Genomic DNA, 20,536 nt, shown 5'->3' with positions numbered 1-20,536 from the left:
CTATAGAAATCACTCATCAGTCACAGTCCTTCATACATCTATAGAAATCACTCATCGGTCACAGTCCTTCATACATCAATAGAAATCACTCATCAGTCACAGTCCTTCATACATCTATAGAAATCACTCATCAGTCAGTCCTTCATACATCTATAGAAATCACTTATCAGTCACAGTCCTCAATACATCTATAGAAATGACTCATCAGTCACAGTCCTTCATACATCTATAGAAATCACTTATCAGTCACAGTCCTCAATACATCTATTAAAATCACTCATCAGTCACAGTCTGTCATACACCTGTAGAAATCACTCATCGATCACAGTCCTTCATACATCTATAGAAATCACTCATCAGTCACAGTCCTTCATACATCTATAGACATCACTCATCAGTCACGGTCCTTCATACATCTATAGAAATCACTCATCAGTCACAGTCCTTCATACATCTATAGACATCACTCATCACTCACAGTCCTTCATACATCTATAAAAAATCACTCATCAGTCACAGTCCTTCATACATCTATAGAAATATATCATCAGTCACAGTCCTTCATACATCTATAGAAATCACTCATCAGTCACAGTCCTTCATACATCTATAGAAATCAGAGACAGCAATAATCAGATATTTGATTAAAGTTTTAGTTTCATGGATATGTCTTTATACTTGAAAAGATTGAAGTAAATTGTTAAAAAACAATAACAATCACATGTAAAGCTAATGTAAATTAAACTTCAATAGAAAAATAATGTCACAGAATCTCCATGATATAAATTATATCACTGTTCAAATCTAGATCTTATCAGCACAGGAAAACACCTTTAACACTGATCTATGGTCTGGTCAAGTACAGCTGAATCTAAAGTCCTATATCTGGTCCTTATATCAATATCAAACTGACTCAACTTGTGTCAAGGTCATGTCTGGTTACACTTTTGAATTAAATGATTTTTCACTTTTGGGATTTCATGAGAAGTAATCTCATTGGCTAATGAAAAGGTCGTTGACCTCAGATGACGGTGTGACAACATAAACACAAGAACCAGATACTGGAAATAGCAAAAATGTTTGTGAACATTTATTTTTCAGGTTGCTGTTCAATTGTTGACTTATTTGGGAGAATTTTAATTCATTAATAGATCAACAACACAGACACACCTGTTCTATAATGGGTCTGAGCACACATTTTAGACAACAGTATTAGAATCAACAACAATCATCATGAAATATAATTATCATTAAACATGAAGAGACCAACACCATCTTTATGACGGAAGGTTTGATTATATTTATAACAAACCAGCATAAAACACCCATGTTATTTCAGCATTCATAGACAGACAATATCATTGTATAAACAACACATAGGTGGGTTAAACAACATGAAAGCATGTACCAAAACTGATATCGCTCAGTCTTATATTCCTTGATTTTGAAATCAGAAACCAAGATTTTTTAAAAATAAACTGGCACCTTGAGCTCATAAATTTGAAAATCACTATATGATGGAAATTCTGAAATCAAAGCTGTGTCAGCAAATAATTATCTAAGTTCAAAAAGAAAACAATATAAGTGATAATTTTCAATGAAAATAACATATCCCTGAATATTGCATCAGTTAAAACAAATATTAGCCGACTTTTATCTTGGCACACAAGCTTAATTATGCATTAACAAAACTACACTTTCTTTCCAGCAATGAAGACAAACTGGGCAAGATAAAAACAACCGTGCTGTACCTCTATCTACACACAAGTAGATAAAAAAACAACCGTGCTGTACCTCTATTTACACACAAGTAGATAAAAACAACTGTGCTGTACCTCTATCTTCACACAAGTAGATAAAAACAACCGTGCTGTACCTCTATCTACACACAAGTAGCAGTGCTATACGTGCTAGCTAAGATTAATACTAATAGATGTAAAAGTCACACAAACCTATCACACAAATAGCATGGATACATTGTGTATTTTCTCATTTAAAACAGGGTCAGAATCACAGACTTTTCATGAAAAATAATTCACACAAAATGTTCGAGATACAAAATGGTCCCATGAGGAAAATAAGCACATATCAGAACCAAATTTTGAACATTTTTTTGGTAATTTCTTTCCGAGTAACAAAGTTACATTTGAGCCTATCCAAATGGAGGTTAAATATTTACAGTGTATGGTAACAAAATCACTCTGTTTGTATAGCTTGTTAAGCTAAGCACTGTACTTTATAATTCAGCACTGACTGTTTTGCTGGACGCGTCAGGATACAGATTTTTAAAATGGCACATTTAGCTCAAGTTGTTGGCCCCTAACAACAGAAGATGTGACTTACAGGCACCTGAAGATAAAACGCTACAGTTAGCTCAAGTTGCTGGCCCCTAACAACAGAAGATGTGACTTACACCTGAAGATAAAACGCTACAGTTAGCTCAAGTTGTTGGCCCCTAACAACAGAAGATGTGACTTACACCTGAAGATAAAACGCCATAGTTAGCTCAAGTTGTTGGCCCCTAACAACAGAAGATTTGACTTACACCTGAAGATAAAACGCCACAGTTAGCTCAAGTTGTTGGCCCCTAACAACAGAAGATGTGACTTACAGACACCTGAAGATAAAATGCCACAGTTAGCTCAAGTTGTTGGCCCCTAACAACAGAAGATGTGACTTACACCTGAAGATAAAACGCCAGTGGGATATACCAGCTATGTGTAGCAGCATAGCATCATCGGAGATTTAAGGTATGAAGTGAATCTCTTTAAACAATTAATAAAATACAATGTTATTATGCATTAACAGTGAGAGAGTTATTGTCATAATTCTCTTGCTCCTCGACTAAATTATCGGACAGTTTTTCTTCTGATTCTTTTGTCGATATGCCTGGTTTTAAAACACTATTTCCTGCTTGGTCAGCAGACATGTCTGTCTTTGTGTCCTGTGATTGGTTAGCAGACATGTCTGTCTTTGTGTCCTGTGATTGGTCAGCAGACATGTCTGTCTGTGTGTCCTGTGATTGGTCAGCAGATATGTCTGTCTGTGTGTCCTGTTTCTTGTTGATATTAGCTGCTGTTGTCTGGCTATCATCTACTAACATTAAATCAGTATTTTCTGTGTTTTTACTCACAGCTAAATTATCACTTGTCACTGAGATATAATTAGATGACCTATGAACTTCGACCTTGTGACCCTTAAACTCTTCTTGGCCATCCTGTTCTCCAGCTTTTGGTGCTGCCTCCAGGTGTTCAGAACTGGAACCAAACACAATGTAGTTGTTCATGCTGTCGGTTGCGTTGAAGGCTGGACGCAGACTGGACGCTGTCTCAAGTGAAGCTGTGTCCCAGTCGGTGGGGTCATTATTCATAGACGAAGTACTACCTTGTGTGTAGCTATCTTTAGATTCTGTGAGGAGTGGGGTCCGCTCACTTCTGTCACGAAGTAATGGTTTACTCACAGTCTTTTTTACCTTGTTACCTGTAAAGTGAATGGTAAGTTAAATATTACCCTCCACATGGCCTCCAGTGTATTAGTCATTTTCAAACTTACCTTGTCAATGAGTAACAGCAATTTTGATAATAAGATTAGTGTCACACATTGTAGTTAGTATACGTTTCATTTTATATATTTGTTGGTAGGCCATACGTAAGATTAGTGGCGCCTAGCTAAATGTTACCCTTGGTAAATAAAGCTATAAATTATCAAATAATTATTTGATACCTCTGTCTATGTCTCTTATAAATGACTTTCTTCTCCGACCCTATATCCTATCCAACTTATCTGATCTCAAGTTTGAAGATGAAAACAGAAACCAAACCAATCATCACATTTCTTACTTTCTTAGGCTCAAGTCAAGTCACCAAAGGAAAACTAACTCAATGAAATCAAATTTGAAAAATACCCACCCAGAACAGGACAAAAGGGGCCATGAAAATAGGTCAAACGTAAATGACATCTCTGACATATTTCACTAGTCTTTCATTGAAGTGATTTACATCAAATGTGATTTGTATTATGATAGAGTTTTACTTAGGGGTCTAGGTACACCAAGTTAAATGAGGTTAAATTGTGAGAATTGGTAGGGTATTATGTTTATAATAATGTGGGATAGTCTGATACATCAGTATGACCCCATCAACAACTGACCTATGACTCGGACGTGTTCCACGACATCATCCTTCATGTCCGAGACATCCCACATAGACCTGAAGGACTGCCACCAGCTCTGTCCCTCAAAGTTCGAGTCGACGAATGGCTTGTGTGAGAAAGAGTAGTAGTGAGCAATGGCTGCCAGGAACATCTCCACACAGATGCAGAAATCCTGAAATAAACGATCTGTTTAATCTACTAAATACCTGATACATTGATGTTCCCTAAAATCAAAGTTGGAAATACTTAACCAACACAAATCAAATTTCATAATTTGTTAAAACAACCATTTGTTGCTAGTACACACGTCACAAACTTTAAACTAACACATCAGCAATAAATCTTTAATAGCTATTTGAAGTATTTGAAGTACTATGAGTGTGTAACCTAAGTGACTTTTGACCTATGACCTGACCTTGATCCTGTGACCTGGGTGTCTTACCTGCAGTCCTGCGGCGGCTTGGTCGACATTCTTATAGTATATCCATTCTCCGTTAGATGGGATGGCGTTAAGTTCCACCAGAGCAGCAATTATCACTGATTGCCTATAACACATTAACAAATGTATCTTATGTACAATGTCTTCCTACATGTACAACGTATTTATGCATAGTCTATTTTTTCAGACAAAATCAAACAGCAAATGGCTTATTCACCAATTTTCATACAATGTATCAACATTGTCTGCATAACTGGCTGAAAGATTGTGATAACATTCAAATATGAATTCATGAAAGTATGAGTACACTCTATGTAAGGATACTTACCAGAATGAGAAGAAGACGACAAATTTAACACAGAGGAACTTCGGAATTGGTTTAATGGGAGCTAACTCTTCCTTCATAGCTTTGTAGAACAGGACCAGACAGTACATTGCCCACTGTGTAAGAAAAATGTTTAGAATGGTCAATTATGATCCGTTGACGGAGCCATTTTAAAGGCCTTCGTGTCTCAGGGTGTAGGGACTCTACTGATGACACCCATAGCTTGACAACTCTACTGATGACACCCATAGCTTGACAACTCTACTGATGACGCCCATAGCTTGACAACTCTACTGATGACCCCCATAGCTTGACAACTCTACTGATGACACCCATAGTTTGACATCTCTACTGACGACACCCATAGTTTGACAACTCTACTTATGACACCCATAGCTTGACTACTCTACTGATGACACCCATAGCTTGACCACTCTACTGATGACACCCATAGCTTGACCACTCTACTGACGACACCCATAGCTTGACAACTCTACTGATGACACTCATAGTTTGACAACTATACTGACGACACCTATAGTTTGACAACTCTACTGATGACACCCATAGTTTGACAACTCTACTGACGACACCCATAGTTTGACAACTCTACTGACGACACCCATAGCTTGACAACTCTACTGATGACACCCATAGTTTGACATCTCTACTGATGACACCCATAGCTTGACAACTCTACTGATGACACCCATAGCTTGACAACTCTATTGATGACACCCATAGTTTGACAACTCTACTGATGACACCCATAGTTTGACAACTCTACTGATGACACCCATAGCTTGACAACTCTACTGATGACACCCATAGTTTGACAACTCTTCTGATGACACCCATAGTTTGACAACTCTACTGACGACACCTAGCTTGACAACAATTGCCAACAACATGAGACAAAACATCAAAATCAACTTTTCTTTTTACATTTTTTTGTAATCCTGGTTTAAGAAAAAACATCTGAATTCAAACATTTTCAAAAATTCTTGTTTTCTAAATCAAATTCTGATTAGTCGGAATTTGATTGAATGATTTCTGAATTGGAATTCCACAAAAGAAAATGAAATAAGCAGGTATACACAATATCAACATCCTGTGTTTTCTTGTTCTTTTTTTTTCATTTTTATTTTTATTTGAGAAATGTTTTTTGAGGCTGAGGTCTATACTCACAATTTGATAAAAAAACAAAATCTTTTGATGTTCACTATTAATTGTACTCACAATTTGATAAAAAACAAAATAATTTGATGTTCGCTATTGATTGTACTCACAATTTGTGATATGTTGTTTATTATGACCAGATAGGACCAGGCTGATGTGAAGTTAAACTGTCCTTCATCATATTTGTTAAAACTTTCACATATCCTGTCAAAAAAAATCAGTTCTTTATGTTTTCTACCTGTTCAATATGGTACATTATCAACATATGCAGTATTATATAATTGAGTCATACACACAAGGTGACAAATTAAGCAATTAAATTATAATATTCTTGATATTATACACAACATTCACAAGGAATTCATTATAACATTGATGATATAATACACAACATTCACAAGGAATTCATTATAATATTGATGATATAATACACAACATTCACAAGGAATTCATTATAATATTGATGATATTATACACAACATTCACAAGGAATTCATTATAACATTGATGATATAATACAACATTCACAAGGAATTCATTATAATATTGATGATATAATACACGACATTCACAAGGAATTCATAATAAAATTAATGATATAATACACAACATTCCCAAGGAATTCATTAAAACATTGATGATATAATACACAGCATTCACAAGGAATTCATTTTAATATTGATGATATAATACACAACATTCACAAGGAATTCATTAAAACATTGATGATATAATACACAACATTAATATAATATATTCTATTGATAAAGTAATCAACTATCACATTGGTGATACAATAACAACAGGCCTGATTACTGTACTCACAGTGCTATTACCGTTGTGACAGGCCTGATTACTGTACTTACAATGCTATTACCATTGTGACATGCCTTATTACTGTACTTACAATGTTATTACTGTTGTGACATGCCTGATTACTGTACTTACAATGCTATTACCATTGTGACAGGCCTGATTACTGTAATAACATTGTAAGTCCAGTAATCAGGCCTGTCACAACAGCAATAGCATTGTAAGTACTGTAATCAGGCATGTCACAACAGTAATAGCATTGTAGGTACAGTAATCAGGCCTGATTACTGTACGTACAATGCTATTACCGTTGTGACAGGCCTGATTACTGTACTAACAGTGCTATTACTGTTGTGACATGCCTGATTACTGTACTTACAATGCTATTACTGTTGTGACAGGCCTGATTACTGTACTTACAATGCTATTACCGTTGTGACAGGCCTGATTACTGTACTCACAGTGCTATTACTGTTGTGACATGCCTGATTACTGTACTTACAATGTTATTACTGTTGTGACAGGCCTGATTACTGTACTCACAATGCTATTACTGTTGTGACAGGTCTGATTACTGTACTTACAATGTTATTACCGTTGTGACAGGCTTGATTACTGGACTTACAATGTTATTACTGTTGTGACAGGCCTGGTTACTGTAATTACAATGCTATTACTGTTGTGACAGGTCTGAGTACTGTACTTACAATGTTATTACTGTTGTGACAGGCCTGATTACTGTACTTAAAATGTTATTACCGTTGTGACAGGCTTGATTACTGTACTTACAATGTTATTACCGTTGTGACAGGCTGATTACTGTACCTTTAATGTTATTACCGTCGTGACAGGCCTGATTACTGTACTTACAATGCTATTACTGTTGTGACAGGCCTGATTACTGTACTTACAATGCTATTATCGTTGAGATAGGCCTGATTACTGTACTTACAATGCTATTACCGTTGTGACAGGCCTAATTACTGTACTTACAATGCTATTACTGTTGTGACATGCCTTATTACTGTACTTACAATGCTATTACCATTGTGACAGGCCTGATTACTGTACTAACAGTGCTAATACCATTGTGACAGGCCTGATTACTGTACTTACAATGCTATTACCGTTGTGACAGGCCTGATTACTGTACTAACAGTGCTATTACCGTTGTGACAGGCCTGATTACTGTACTAACAGTGTTATTACTGTTGTGACAGGCCTGATTACTGTACTTACAATGCTATTACTGTTGTGACAGGTCTGATTACTGTACTAACAGTGCTATTACTGTTGTGACAGGCCTGATTACTGTACTTACAATGTTATTACTGTTGTGACATGCCTGATTACTGTACTTACAATGTTATTACCGTTGTGACGGGCCTGATTACTGTACTTACAATGTTATTACCGTTGTGACAGGCCCGATTACTGTTCTTACAATGTTATTACCATTGTGACATGCCTTATTACTGTACTTACAATGCTATTACTGTTGTGACAGGCCTGATTACTGTACCTTTAATGTTATTACCATTGTGACAGGCCTGATTACTGTACTTACAATGTTATTACCGTTGTGACAGGCCTGATTACTGTACTTACAATGCTATTACTGTTGTTACATGCCTTATTACTGTACTTACAATGCTAATACTGTTGTGACAGGCCTGATTACTGTACCTTTAATGTTATTACCATTGTGACAGGCCTGATTACTGTATTTACAATGTTATTCCCGTTGTGACAGGCCCGATTACTGTTCTTACAATGTTATTACCACTGTGACATGCCTTATTACTGTACGTACAATGCTATTACTGTTGTGACAGGCCACAATGTTATTACTGTTGTGACAGGCCTGATTACTGTACCCTTAATGTTATTACCATTGTGACAGGCCTGATTACTGGACTTACAATGTTATTACCGTTGTGACAGGCCTGATTACCGTACTTACAATGCTATTACCGTTGTGAAAGGCCTGATTACTGTACTTACAATGCTATTACCGTTGTGACAGGCCTAATTACTGTACTTACAATGCTATTACTGTTGTGACATGCCTTATTACTGTACTTACAATGCTATTACCATTGTGACAGGCCTGATTACTGTACTTACAGTGCTATTACTGTTGTGACAGGCCTGATTCCTGTACTTACAATGCTATTACCGTTGTGACAGGACTGATTACTGTACTTACAATGCTATTACCGTTGGTACAGGCCTGATTACTGTACTTACAATGCTATTACTGTTGTGACAGGCCTGATTACTGTATACTGCAAGGCTCCATGTTTACAACGATCAATTAGTTTCCTTTAAAAAAAATACAGCATTTTAAACGAATTCCACCTTATTATTAACAAACTAGATGAGATAAGAGGGGTACTTAACCACTGTGGTAAGTATTGGTCAGAATGTCTACAATTACCACATTGTGTTGACACTTCCGATGGTCCTGACTAAGGAGATGATTTAGTCGTTTGCTATCTGTAAGATATTTCACATTGAGGAGTAAATACCAGGACAGAAAATGAGTGTATACTTCAAATAAACTCATGGCAGCCTTCCTGGATTTTGGACCGACCCGAAAAATACCAACACTTGGTCAGGACCATCTCAGGATCATTTCAGCCAAGTTTCATCGCAATCCCACTGGTGGAACTTGAGAAGAAGTTTAAAATAGGTGTTGTTTAGGAAAACCATGATTGCGCGATCATGTAACAAAATGGCCACCGACATATGTCTGCCATGTTGAAGTTTTGACGGGGCTGAAAAATAACAACACTTTGTCGGCTTCCTTTCCTTAACATCCCCACCAAGTTTTAGCTCAAAGGCACCAGTGGAACTGGAGAAGAAAATGTTCACTGCATTCAGTGCACTTACCAGTTCAAAACATAAAAAAGCTTTAGGTTTATATAAAATAAATTATATTTATCATGATGCTTTTCTTATACATGACACACTGATACACAAGTTAAAATATCTAATATTACAATAAATTCTGTGAAATATTTCATGACCATTCGATGTACATTACATATTTAAAACAGTTTACTTTAAGGAAAATTACTTAAGAAGGGGAGGAGAGCTAAGACGTAAAAGGGCACATCATTTCTCGTACTATAATAATAAATAATAATAATTTGAGGTTCTTATATACCGCTTTATCACAACCTTGTTTGTAGGTTGTCTCAAAGCGGTTCACAAATTATCATCCGTGGTTATAGGGCCTTTGCAAGCAGCCAATACCTTTCTCAACTCCCTGGGGAGCATACAGCTGGAGCTGCCATTTCGGCGCTCACAGCTAGCCATGACTTGAACCCGCAACCCTTCGGTCTCGAGCCGGCGTCCTACCACTAGACTACTGTGCCTTCATAAGCACTATGATGTAAACAGCATACATACCCTGTCATGGGCCAGGGACGAAGCCAGCAGATAGGAAAGAGGTGTCGCACTTGTTCCTTGTCCCTGAGGACAAGGTCAAGCTGAGGATGTTCCTCCCAAAGGGAGCTAAGTAAGTAGGCCATGAAGTTGTAGATGACGTAGGCCTCATAACACTCTCTCACAGTATCCAGATAGATGGCTGCGTCGGGGAAACGAAGCGCAAACCACTACAATTACAAAGTCTGTTGTAAAAACATGAAAAAATATACATGTATGTTATGCTTATATCATCATAGACTACTAATAATTCAGATAGGGGCTGTGAGTTTGTGAAATCAGGATTGCGATTCAGGGTTTTCCACAGACTCTGGGATTAAGGGTTAATTACTTGATCTTCCTAATAAACAATTAAAGTAACTGTAAGATGATATAATTACATGAGATCTCACAACACAATGACATAAATAATTTGGTTACTATTTAGTACTTACAGCATTTAAAGCATAAATTGGGACCATCCAAAGAATTCTGAAAATGGAAAATGACATTGCATCAAAAAAATGTACTTTATGTAAACATACTTATGTTTAATGAATACTGTAAGTAAATGCAGAGACCTATATATATAGCTCTCCCCTATATGCTAATATAACATTTACTGATGGGTCATATTGCAAACTAGACAAATGTCTCAATATGTTACCCTGTCAAAATAAAAGAATATATTATTATTAGACATAAGCCTATAAACATGTAGCTGTAGAAAAGAATATTTCGAAAGGAAAATTGTTACTACAGACAGTTTATGTCTCTGTGTTAAGTTTATGTCTCTGTGTTAAGTATATGTCTCTGTGTTAAGTTTATGTCTCTGTGTTAAGTATATTTCTCTGTGTTAAGTAAATGTGTCTGTGTTAAGTATATGTCTCTGTGTTAAGTTTATGTCTCTGTGATAAGTATATGTCTCTAGATCTGTGATAAGTATATGTCTATGTGTTAAGTTTATGTCTCTGTGTTAAGCTTATGTCTATGTGATAAGTTTATGTCTCTGTGTTAAGTTTATATCTCTGTGATAAGTATATGTCTCTGTGATAAGTATATGTCTCTGTGTTAAGTATATGCCTCTGGGTTAAGTTAATGTTTCTGGTTTAAGAATATGTCTCTGGGTTAAGTTTATGTCTCTGTATTAAGTTTATGTCTCTGTGATAAGTAGATGTCTCTAGATCTGTGATAAGTATATGTCTCTGTGTTAAGTATATGCCTCTGTGTTAAGTTAATGTTTCAGTGTTAAGTATATGTCTCTGTGTTAAGTTAATGTCTCTGTGATAAGTTTATGTCTCTGTGTTAAGTTTATGCCTCTGTGATAAGCATATGTAGTATATGTCTCTGTGTTAAGTTTATGTCTCAGTGTTAAGTATATGTCTCTGTGTTAAGTTAATGTCTCTGTGATAAGTTTATGTCTCTGTGTTAAGTATATGCCTCTGTGTTAAGTTGATGTTTCTGTGTTAAGTATATGTCTCTGTGTGAAGTTTATGTCTCTGTGTTAAGTATATGTCTCTGTGATAAGTTTATGTCTCCGTGTTTAGTTTATGTCTCTGTGATAAGTATATGTCTCTGTGATAAGTATATGTCTCTGTGATAAGTATATGTCTCTAGATCTGTGATAAGTATATGTCTCTGTGTTAAGTATATGCCTCAGTGTTAAGTTAATGTTTCTGTGTTAAGTATATGTCTCAGTGTTAAGTTTATGTCTCTGTGATAAGTATATTAAGTTTATGTCTCTGTGATAAGTATATGTCTCTAGATCTGTGATAAGTATATGTCTCTATGATAAGTTTATGTCTCTGTGTTAAGTTTATGCCTCTGTGTTAAGTTTATGTCTCTGTGTTAAGCTTATGTCTCTGTGTTAAGTTTATGTCTCCATGTTAAGTTTATGTCTTTGTGTTTATGTCTCTGTGTTAAGTATATGTCTCTGTGATAAGTTTATGTCTCTGTGATAAGTTTATGTCTCTGTGTTAAGCTTATGTCTCTGTGTTAAGTTTATGTCTCTGTGATAAATATGTGTCTCTGTGTTAAGTATATGTCTCTGTGTTAGGTATATGACTCTGTGTTAAGTATATGTCTCTGTGTTAAGTTTATGTCTCTGTATTAAGTTTATGTCTCTGTGATAAGTATATGTCTCTAGATCTGTGATAAGTATATGTCTATGTGTTAAGTTTATGTCTCTGTGTTAAGTTTATGTCTCTGTGTTAAGTTTATGTCTCTTTGATAAGTATATGTCTCTATGTTAAGTTTATGTCTCTGTGTTAAGTTAATGTCTCTGTGATAAGTTTATGTCTCTGTGTTAAGTTTATGTCTCTGTGTTAAGTTTATGTCTCTTTGTTAAGTTTATGTCTCTGTGTTAAGTTTATGTCTCCATTATAACTTTATGCCTCTGTGTTAAGTTTATGTTTCTGTGATAAATATATGTCTCTGTGATAAGTATATGTCTCTGTGTTAAGTTTATGTCTCCGTGTTAAGTTTATGTCTCTGTGATAAGTATATGTCTCTGTGATAAGTATATGTCTCTGTGATAAGTATATGTCTCTAGATCTGTGATAAGTATATGTCTCTGTGTTAAGTTTATGTCTCTGTGTTAAGTTTATGTCTCTGTGATAAGTATATGTCTCTGTGATAAGTATATGTCTCTGTGTTAAGTTTATGTCTCTGTGATAGGTTTATGTCTCTGTGTAAAGTTTATGTCTCTGTGATAAGCTTATGTCTCTGTGTTAAGTTTATGTCTCCATGTTAAGTATATATCTCCATGTTAAGTATATATCTCTGTTAAGTTTATGTCTCTGTGTTAAGTTAATGTCTCTGTGTTAAGCTTATGTCTATGTGATAAGTTTATGTCTCTGTGTTAAGTTTATGCCTCTGTGATAAGCATATGTCTCTAGATCTGTGATAAGTATATGTCTCTATGATAAGTATATGTCTCTATGATAAGTTTATGTCTCTGTGTTAAGTTTATGTCTCTGTGTTAAGTTTATGTCTCCATGTTAAGTTTATGTCTTTGTGATGAGTTTATGTCTCTGTGTTAAGTTTATGTCTCTGTGATAAATATATGTCTCTGTGTTAAGTTTATGTCTCTGTGATAAGTTTAGGTCTCCGTTATAAGTTTATGTCTCTGTGATAAGTTTATGTCTCAGTGTTAAGTTTATGTCTCTGTGATAAGTATATGTCTCTGTGTTAAGTTTATGTCTCCGTGTTAAGTTTATGTCTCTGTGATAAGTTTATGTCTCTGTGATAAGTATATGTCTCTGTGTTAAGTTTATGTCTCTGTGATAAATATATGTCTCTGTGTTAAGTTTATGTCTCTGTGATAAATATATGTCTCTGTGTTAAGTTTATGTCTCTGTGATAAGTTTAGGTCTCCGTTATAAGTTTATGTCTCTGTGATAAGTTTATGTCTCTGTGATAAGTTTATGTCTCTGTGTTAAGTTTATGTCTCTGTGATAAGTATATGTCTCTGTGTTAAGTTTATGTCTCTGTGATAAATATATGTCTCTGTGTTAAGTTTATGTCTCTGTGATAAATATATGTCTCTGTGTTAAGTTTATGTCTCTGTGATAAGTTTAGGTCTCCGTTATAAGTTTATGTCTCTGTGATAAGTTTATGTCTCAGTGTTAAGTTTATGTCTCTGTGTTAAGTTTATGTCTCTGTGATAAGTATATGTCTCTGTGTTAAGTTTATGTCTCCGTGATAAGTATATGTCTCTGTGTTAAGTTTATGTCTCTGTGATAAATATATGTCTCTGTGTTAAGTATATGACTCTGTGTTAAGTTTATGTCTTCGTGTTAAGTTTATGTCTCTGTGTTAAGCTTATGTATATGTGATAAGTTTATGTCTCTGTGTTAAGTTTATGTCTCTGTGATAAGTTTATGTCTCTTTGTAAAGTTTATGTCTCTGTGTTAAGTTTATGTCTCTGTGTTAAGCTTATGTCTATGTGATAAGTTTATGTCTCTGTGTTAAGTTTATGTCTCTGTGATAAGTTTATGTCTCTGTGATAAGCATATGTCTCTAGATCTGTAATAAGTATATGTCTCTGTGTTAGGTATATGTCTCTATGATAAGTATATGTCTCTATGATAAGTTTATGTCTCTGTGTTAAGTTTATATCTCTGTGATAAGTATATGTCTCTGTGATAAATATATATCTCTGTGTTAAGTTTATGTCTCTGTGTTAAGTTTATGTCTCTGTGTTGAGTTTATGTCTCTGTGTTAAGTTTATGTCTCTGTGATAGTTTATGTCTCTTTGATAAGTTTATGTCTCTGTGATAAATATATGTCTCTGTGTTAAGCTTATGTCTATGTGATAAGTTTATGTCTCTGTGTTAAGTTTACGTCTCTGTGATAAGTTTATGTCTCTGTGATAAGCATATGTCTCTAGATCTATAATAAGTATATGTCTCTGTGTTAAGTATATGTCTCTATGATAAATATATGTCTCTGTGTTAAGTATATGTCTCTGTGTTAAGTTTATGTCTCTGTGATAAATATATGTCTCTGTGTTAAGTTTATGTCTCTGTGATAAGTTTAGGTCTCCGTTATAAGTTTATGTCTCTGTGATAAGTTTAGGTCTCCGTTATAAGTTTATGTCTCTGTGATAAGTTTATGTCTCAGTGTTAAGTTTATGTCTCTGTGATAAGTATATGTCTCTGTGTTAAGTTTATATCTCTGTGTTAAGTTTGTCTCTGTGATAAGTTTATGTCTCAGTGTTAAGTTTATGTCTCTGTGTTAGGTATATGTCTCAGTGTTAAGTTTATGTCTCTGTGTTAAGTTTATGTCTCTGAAACACATCTTTATGTTCTGAACCTTATAATATATCAGAACATCTCTCCAATATAACTTATTCGAATACAAAATTCACAAACATTGAATGCAATGTTGTTTAACAATATATGCCATCCAATCCCTCTTATAAAGGTGATCAGATCAGTCCCCTATATAATGTTGGTAAAATAACTTTGTTGTTACAGCTTACACTTAATGTCCTGATTTAACCATCCTCAACTTTTAGAGCATTATTAAACATCAACAGATTAGTGTATTGATCAAACGACATACCCACAATCTATGTATTAGTACAAACGACACACCCACAATCCATGTATTAGTACAAACGACACATACACAATCTATGTATTAGTACAAACGACACACCCATAATCTATGTATTAGTACAAACAACACACCCACAATCTATGTATTAGTACAAACGACACACCCACAATCCATGTATTAGAACAAATGACACACAAACAATCTATGTATTAGAACAAATGACACACCCACAATCTATGTATTAGTACAAACGACACACCCACAATCTATGTATTAGTACAAACGACACACCCACAATCTATGTATTAGTACAAATGGCACACCCACAATCTATGTATTAGTACAAATGACACACCCACAATCTATGTATTAGTACAAACGACACACCCACAATCTATGTATTAGTACAAATGACACACCCACAATCTATGTATTAGTACAAATGACACACCCACAATCTATGTATTAGTACAAATGACACACCCACAATCTATGTATTTGAACAAATGACACACCCACAGTCTATCTATTAAGTAAAAAGATGACTGGACAACATCCACTTGAATTGACTTGGCAAATTTATTGCAGTTTACTAGTTTCAGCTTATTAGATAATCGTCAGAACAATTCTTTACAATTCAAAACAGACCTAAAGTATGAAATGCGGTGCCTTTGCCTGGCAACGATCACAAGGTGTAAATAGTGACGTCACAAGAGATTGACGTCATAGTTCATGAGTCCATAATTTGGCAGACTATTCAAAGCTAACACATGACTATGGCAGAGTTAATGATCTATGTATTAGTAAACAATATACAGAAACATTTAAAGCCTGGATATCTTTTTTTAAATACCACAACAATATGTACAAACACATTTACAGTAATTAAAATGCCAATCAAAACCATTTTACAGACACTATTATTTGGGGCAATGGTCACAGAAGCTGAAGAAGTTAAAGTATTAGCAGTTCTGTTACACATCAATGCAATAACTTTAACAAGTTACGAGGCCCATGAGGTCCTTGTGTTTGTAACGTCCATACCCGTCCGTGTTTTTGTCTGTCTTTCGTTAAATTGTAAAAACTCTCTTTCAAGTTTCTCATCATAACCCAGGTTTAGGTCACCCCAGCATAACTGTCTGTGCTCATCTCCTGAATGCTAGTCGTTTCGGTAACAAGTGGTTTCGGTAATAAGTGGTTTCGGGACAAAATTAAGTAGTTTCGGGACTTACTCAAGTCGTTTCGGGACATATAAAAAATATAATCAAAATATAAATGAATGTTACAAGTTACATTTCTCTTTCCCATTTCGTAAAAATCTGTGTAAACACAGCTTTCGTCCTAGCCTTTCAGCAACGACGTCACGATTTATGTGTACACAAGAGTACGCATATGGCGGCTTCGACCTACCCGTGCTTGGGATTTAGTTTTGCCAATTCGCGCCACGCTTAGATTGCTTGAGGGGGTACCTGCCAACATTAACCTGATTGACAACATGTTATTAATTTGATTAAACTAATCCCATTATTAATTAGAGAGGAACGAACACCAAGTACCGAACCGAACGCGCGGTCAATATCAATTAATCAATCAATTATTTTTACATAATTTCATTGGTTATTTAAGGTTCCTTGTTTGATATCGTGATAACATGTTTTCGTTTTACTCTTTTCCCTATTTAATGTGGCCAACTTGATCAAGTTTCCCTTTTTACAGAAGTACTAATTTGACAGTAAATTCTGCATATAAAAAGTCCCGAGATGTCCCGAAACGACTTTTGACACTCCCGAAACGACCCGGAAAAAGGTCCCGAAACGACTTCCGTCTTGTTACCGAAACGACTTGTTACCGAAACGACCTGACACCCATCTCCTCCCCAAGAAAGAAAATTACCTAAAATCCTGCTATTAAACACTACTAGTTAATGCCAAAAGTAGATTACAACAATTTCAGTATGAAACATCATTTAGAAACAATCACTTCTTATATAAATGAGGTACTGACACCATTGACAGCAGGACGGGGCCTTAAAAGGATAAATCTGGAGGGAAACATTCCTAATGCATGTAGGCCTACATCTGTACATATAAGTTGAAGATGGTACTGATTATTATTTATGTAGCTAACTCGAAAGTTATACCACTGAAGCTGTTGTGATCACAGCATTACAAGATCATACCTTATTATGTGTCGCTGAAGGTGTGGTTGTGTGTAGTTGACAAGATGCTGAAGAATACCCCACAGTGATATGGGTACCGCGCACATCACGAATATCCCGCCGGCAAACCATGCTTGGACGTGGGTTGGTGCCCCTTCTCTGTGTAGTTCAATTATACACAATGGCAGAGCTATTATCGCTAAAATGAAATATATTGCTATAAAACCAGGACGAATCCATCGTTTCCATTGTCCCATGCAATCCATGACTTTGGCATAATGTAAACAGCACTTTCAGAGACAGTTTACTGTATACAAACTTTGACGTCCACCATTTTTGATGTCATGTGAACACAGATCATGTGATGTTAGTTTATTAAGTACTAAAGACCTGAGTAGTACCAGAAATAACCAGAGTAGAGTGGATTTTTTCTGAGCGGATTGTCAGTTCATATATTGCTGGATTTAGTGGAAAAGTAAAATTCAAAGGATTATGGACAGTAATAATTCCCTATAATCTATAAGTTTTAGTTTACATAGACCATGGTCAAACCTAAATGAGCTATTGCAACCTGTCGTCTTCTCAACAACAATTGCATAGAATTCAACGAAATTGTGTAATACGTATCTTTAGGTTATGTTGATTCAAATTCGTACCAAAGTGTCGATAACACAATATATTGCCAAACATCTAAGTATTGTCGTTTGTAAAAATGCACATTAAGATATTGTAGAAATTGATGTCAAGAATACGGTAAGAAAATGTTCATGGTCGGGAGGTCAAAGGTCGACGTAACAGATGTATTGGAAACATATAAAAAATGGTTAACAACATTTGATGTTTCGTGAGATTTCCATTTATACATTCATGATATTTGTGAGGTCATGACATCAATTATCAAGGTCAGAGATGCTTAAGAAACAAAAGGTCAATGTCAAACTAATTGTCTTAGAACATATTAACGTTTCTTTCATGCATGTACATGTATTGTAGATTAGAACATATTAACGTTTCTTTCATACATGTACATGTATTGTACATTAGAACATATTGACGTTTCTTTCATACATGTACATGTATTGTAGATTAGAAAATATTGATGTTTCTGTCATACATGTACATGTATTGTAGATTAGAACATATTGACGTTTCTGTCATACATGTACATGTATTGTAGATTAGAACATATTGACGTTTCTGTCATACATGTACATGTATTGTAGATTAGAACATATTGACGTTTCTGTCATACATGTACATGTATTGTAGATTAGAACATATTGACGTTTCTGTCATACATGTACATGTATTGTAGATTAGAACATATTGACGTTTCTGTCATACATGTACATGTATTGTAGATTAGAACATATTGACGTTTCTGTCATACATGTACATGTATTGTAGATTAGAACATATTGACGTTTCTGTCATACATGTACATGTATTGTAGATTAGAACATATTGACGTTTCTGTCATACATGTACATGTATTGTAGATTAGAACATATTGACGTTTCTGTCATACATGTACATGTATTGTAGATTAGAACATATTGACGTTTCTGTCATACATGTACATGTATTGTAGATTAGAACATATTGACGTTTCTGTCATACATGTACATGTATTGTAGATTAGAACATATTGACGTTTCTGTCATACATGTACATGTATTGTAGATTAGAACATATTGACGTTTCTGTCATACATGTACATGTATTGTAGATTAGAACATATTGACGTTTCTGTCATACATGTACATGTATTGTAGATTAGAACATATTGACGTTTCTGTCATACATGTACATGTATTGTAGATTAGAACATATTGACGTTTCTGTCATACATGTACATGTATTGTAGATTAGAACATATTGACGTTTCTGTCATACATGTACATGTATTGTAGATTAGAACATATTGACGTTTCTGTCATACATGTACATGTATTGTAGATTAGAACATATTGACGTTTCTGTCATACATGTACATGTATTGTAGATTAGAACATATTGACGTTTCTGTCATACATGTACATGTATTGTAGATTAGAACATATTGACGTTTCTGTCATACATGTACATGTATTGTAGATTAGAACATATTGACGTTTCTGTCATACATGTACATGTATTGTAGATTAGAACATATTGACGTTTCTGTCATACATGTACATGTATTGTAGATTAGAACATATTGACGTTTCTGTCATACATGTACATGTATTGTAGATTAGAACATATTGACGTTTCTGTCATACATGTACATGTATTGTAGATTAGAACATATTGATGTTTCTGTCATACATGTACATGCATTGTAGATTAGAACATATTGACGTTTCTGTCATACATGTATTGTAGATTAGAACATATTGATGTTTCTGTCATACATGTACATGTATTGTAGATTAGAACATATTGACGTTTCTTTCATACATGTACATGTATTGTAGATTAGAACATATTGACGTTTCTTTCATACATGTACATGTATTGTAGATAAGAACATATTGAAGTTTCTGTCATACATGTACATGTATTGTAGATTAGAACATATTGACGTTTCAGATTTATATCGTTATAAATCTCTGATTTAGATAGAGTTCATACAGGAATTATTTTGCTCTCTAGATCTGCACCCCTGGTAATTGAAGGCACGCGAAAAGCTATTTGATTGGTCTCAGGAGAAAAACCCTGACCAATCACTAGGCTATGTACATGTACTTTGAAGATTACAACGGGTTGTATTGGGTAAATCGACGGACTCCATTACAAAGGAGCGACACCCCATTTGACCGTTACGTGGCTGACAGATTCTTTTGATGTCAAATGATCCAACTATTCCAGGGGTACAGAGAGCGTAAGTAAGCGTAACCTGTGGAATATCGAGGATGATTGTTGACTATGACGAAAGTAACAATATGGTTATGAAGCTCATTTAAACCACGGAATTAGATTATCTAAGTCT

The 20,536-nt window shown here is 34.9% G+C and overlaps 1 protein-coding gene across 1 annotated transcript; it reads right to left on the bottom strand.

Moving 5' to 3' along the window:
• Positions 1–637: 637 nt before the first annotated feature.
• LOC110449686 (transmembrane protein 184C-like) lies at positions 638–17,902 on the bottom strand. The gene is made up of 9 exons (XM_021496711.1): positions 17,584–17,902; positions 10,796–10,832; positions 10,326–10,531; positions 9,159–9,233; positions 6,206–6,299; positions 4,920–5,032; positions 4,595–4,697; positions 4,150–4,324; positions 638–3,480 (listed from the first exon to the last, which is right to left on the bottom strand). Exons 1-9 carry the CDS (start codon positions 17,826–17,828, stop codon positions 2,795–2,797), a joined length of 1,734 nt encoding a protein of 577 aa, XP_021352386.1. The 5' UTR covers positions 17,829–17,902; the 3' UTR covers positions 638–2,794.
• Positions 17,903–20,536: the final 2,634 nt, after the last annotated feature.

This window comes from Mizuhopecten yessoensis, unplaced genomic scaffold (genome assembly GCF_002113885.1).
Source record: "Mizuhopecten yessoensis strain PY_sf001 unplaced genomic scaffold, ASM211388v2 scaffold4783, whole genome shotgun sequence".
In the NCBI taxonomy this organism is placed as follows: domain Eukaryota; kingdom Metazoa; phylum Mollusca; class Bivalvia; order Pectinida; family Pectinidae; genus Mizuhopecten; species Mizuhopecten yessoensis.
This window is presented reverse-complemented; position numbering and strand designations above follow the sequence as displayed.

Bases quoted from the DNA above. Each gene is read 5' to 3' on its own strand.
- LOC110449686 (XM_021496711.1), bottom strand. From the start codon at position 17,828: ATGGATTGCATGGGACAATGGAAACGATGGATTCGTCCTGGTTTTATA. The intron at 10,532-10,795 runs GTAAGTACTAAA...TTGTAATTGTAG, and splicing joins CAATTTATGCTTTAAATGCT to TGGTTTGCGCTTCGTTTCCC. The intron at 4,698-4,919 runs GTAAGTATCCTT...AATGTGTTATAG, and splicing joins GTCGTCTTCTTCTCATTCTG to GCAATCAGTGATAATTGCTG.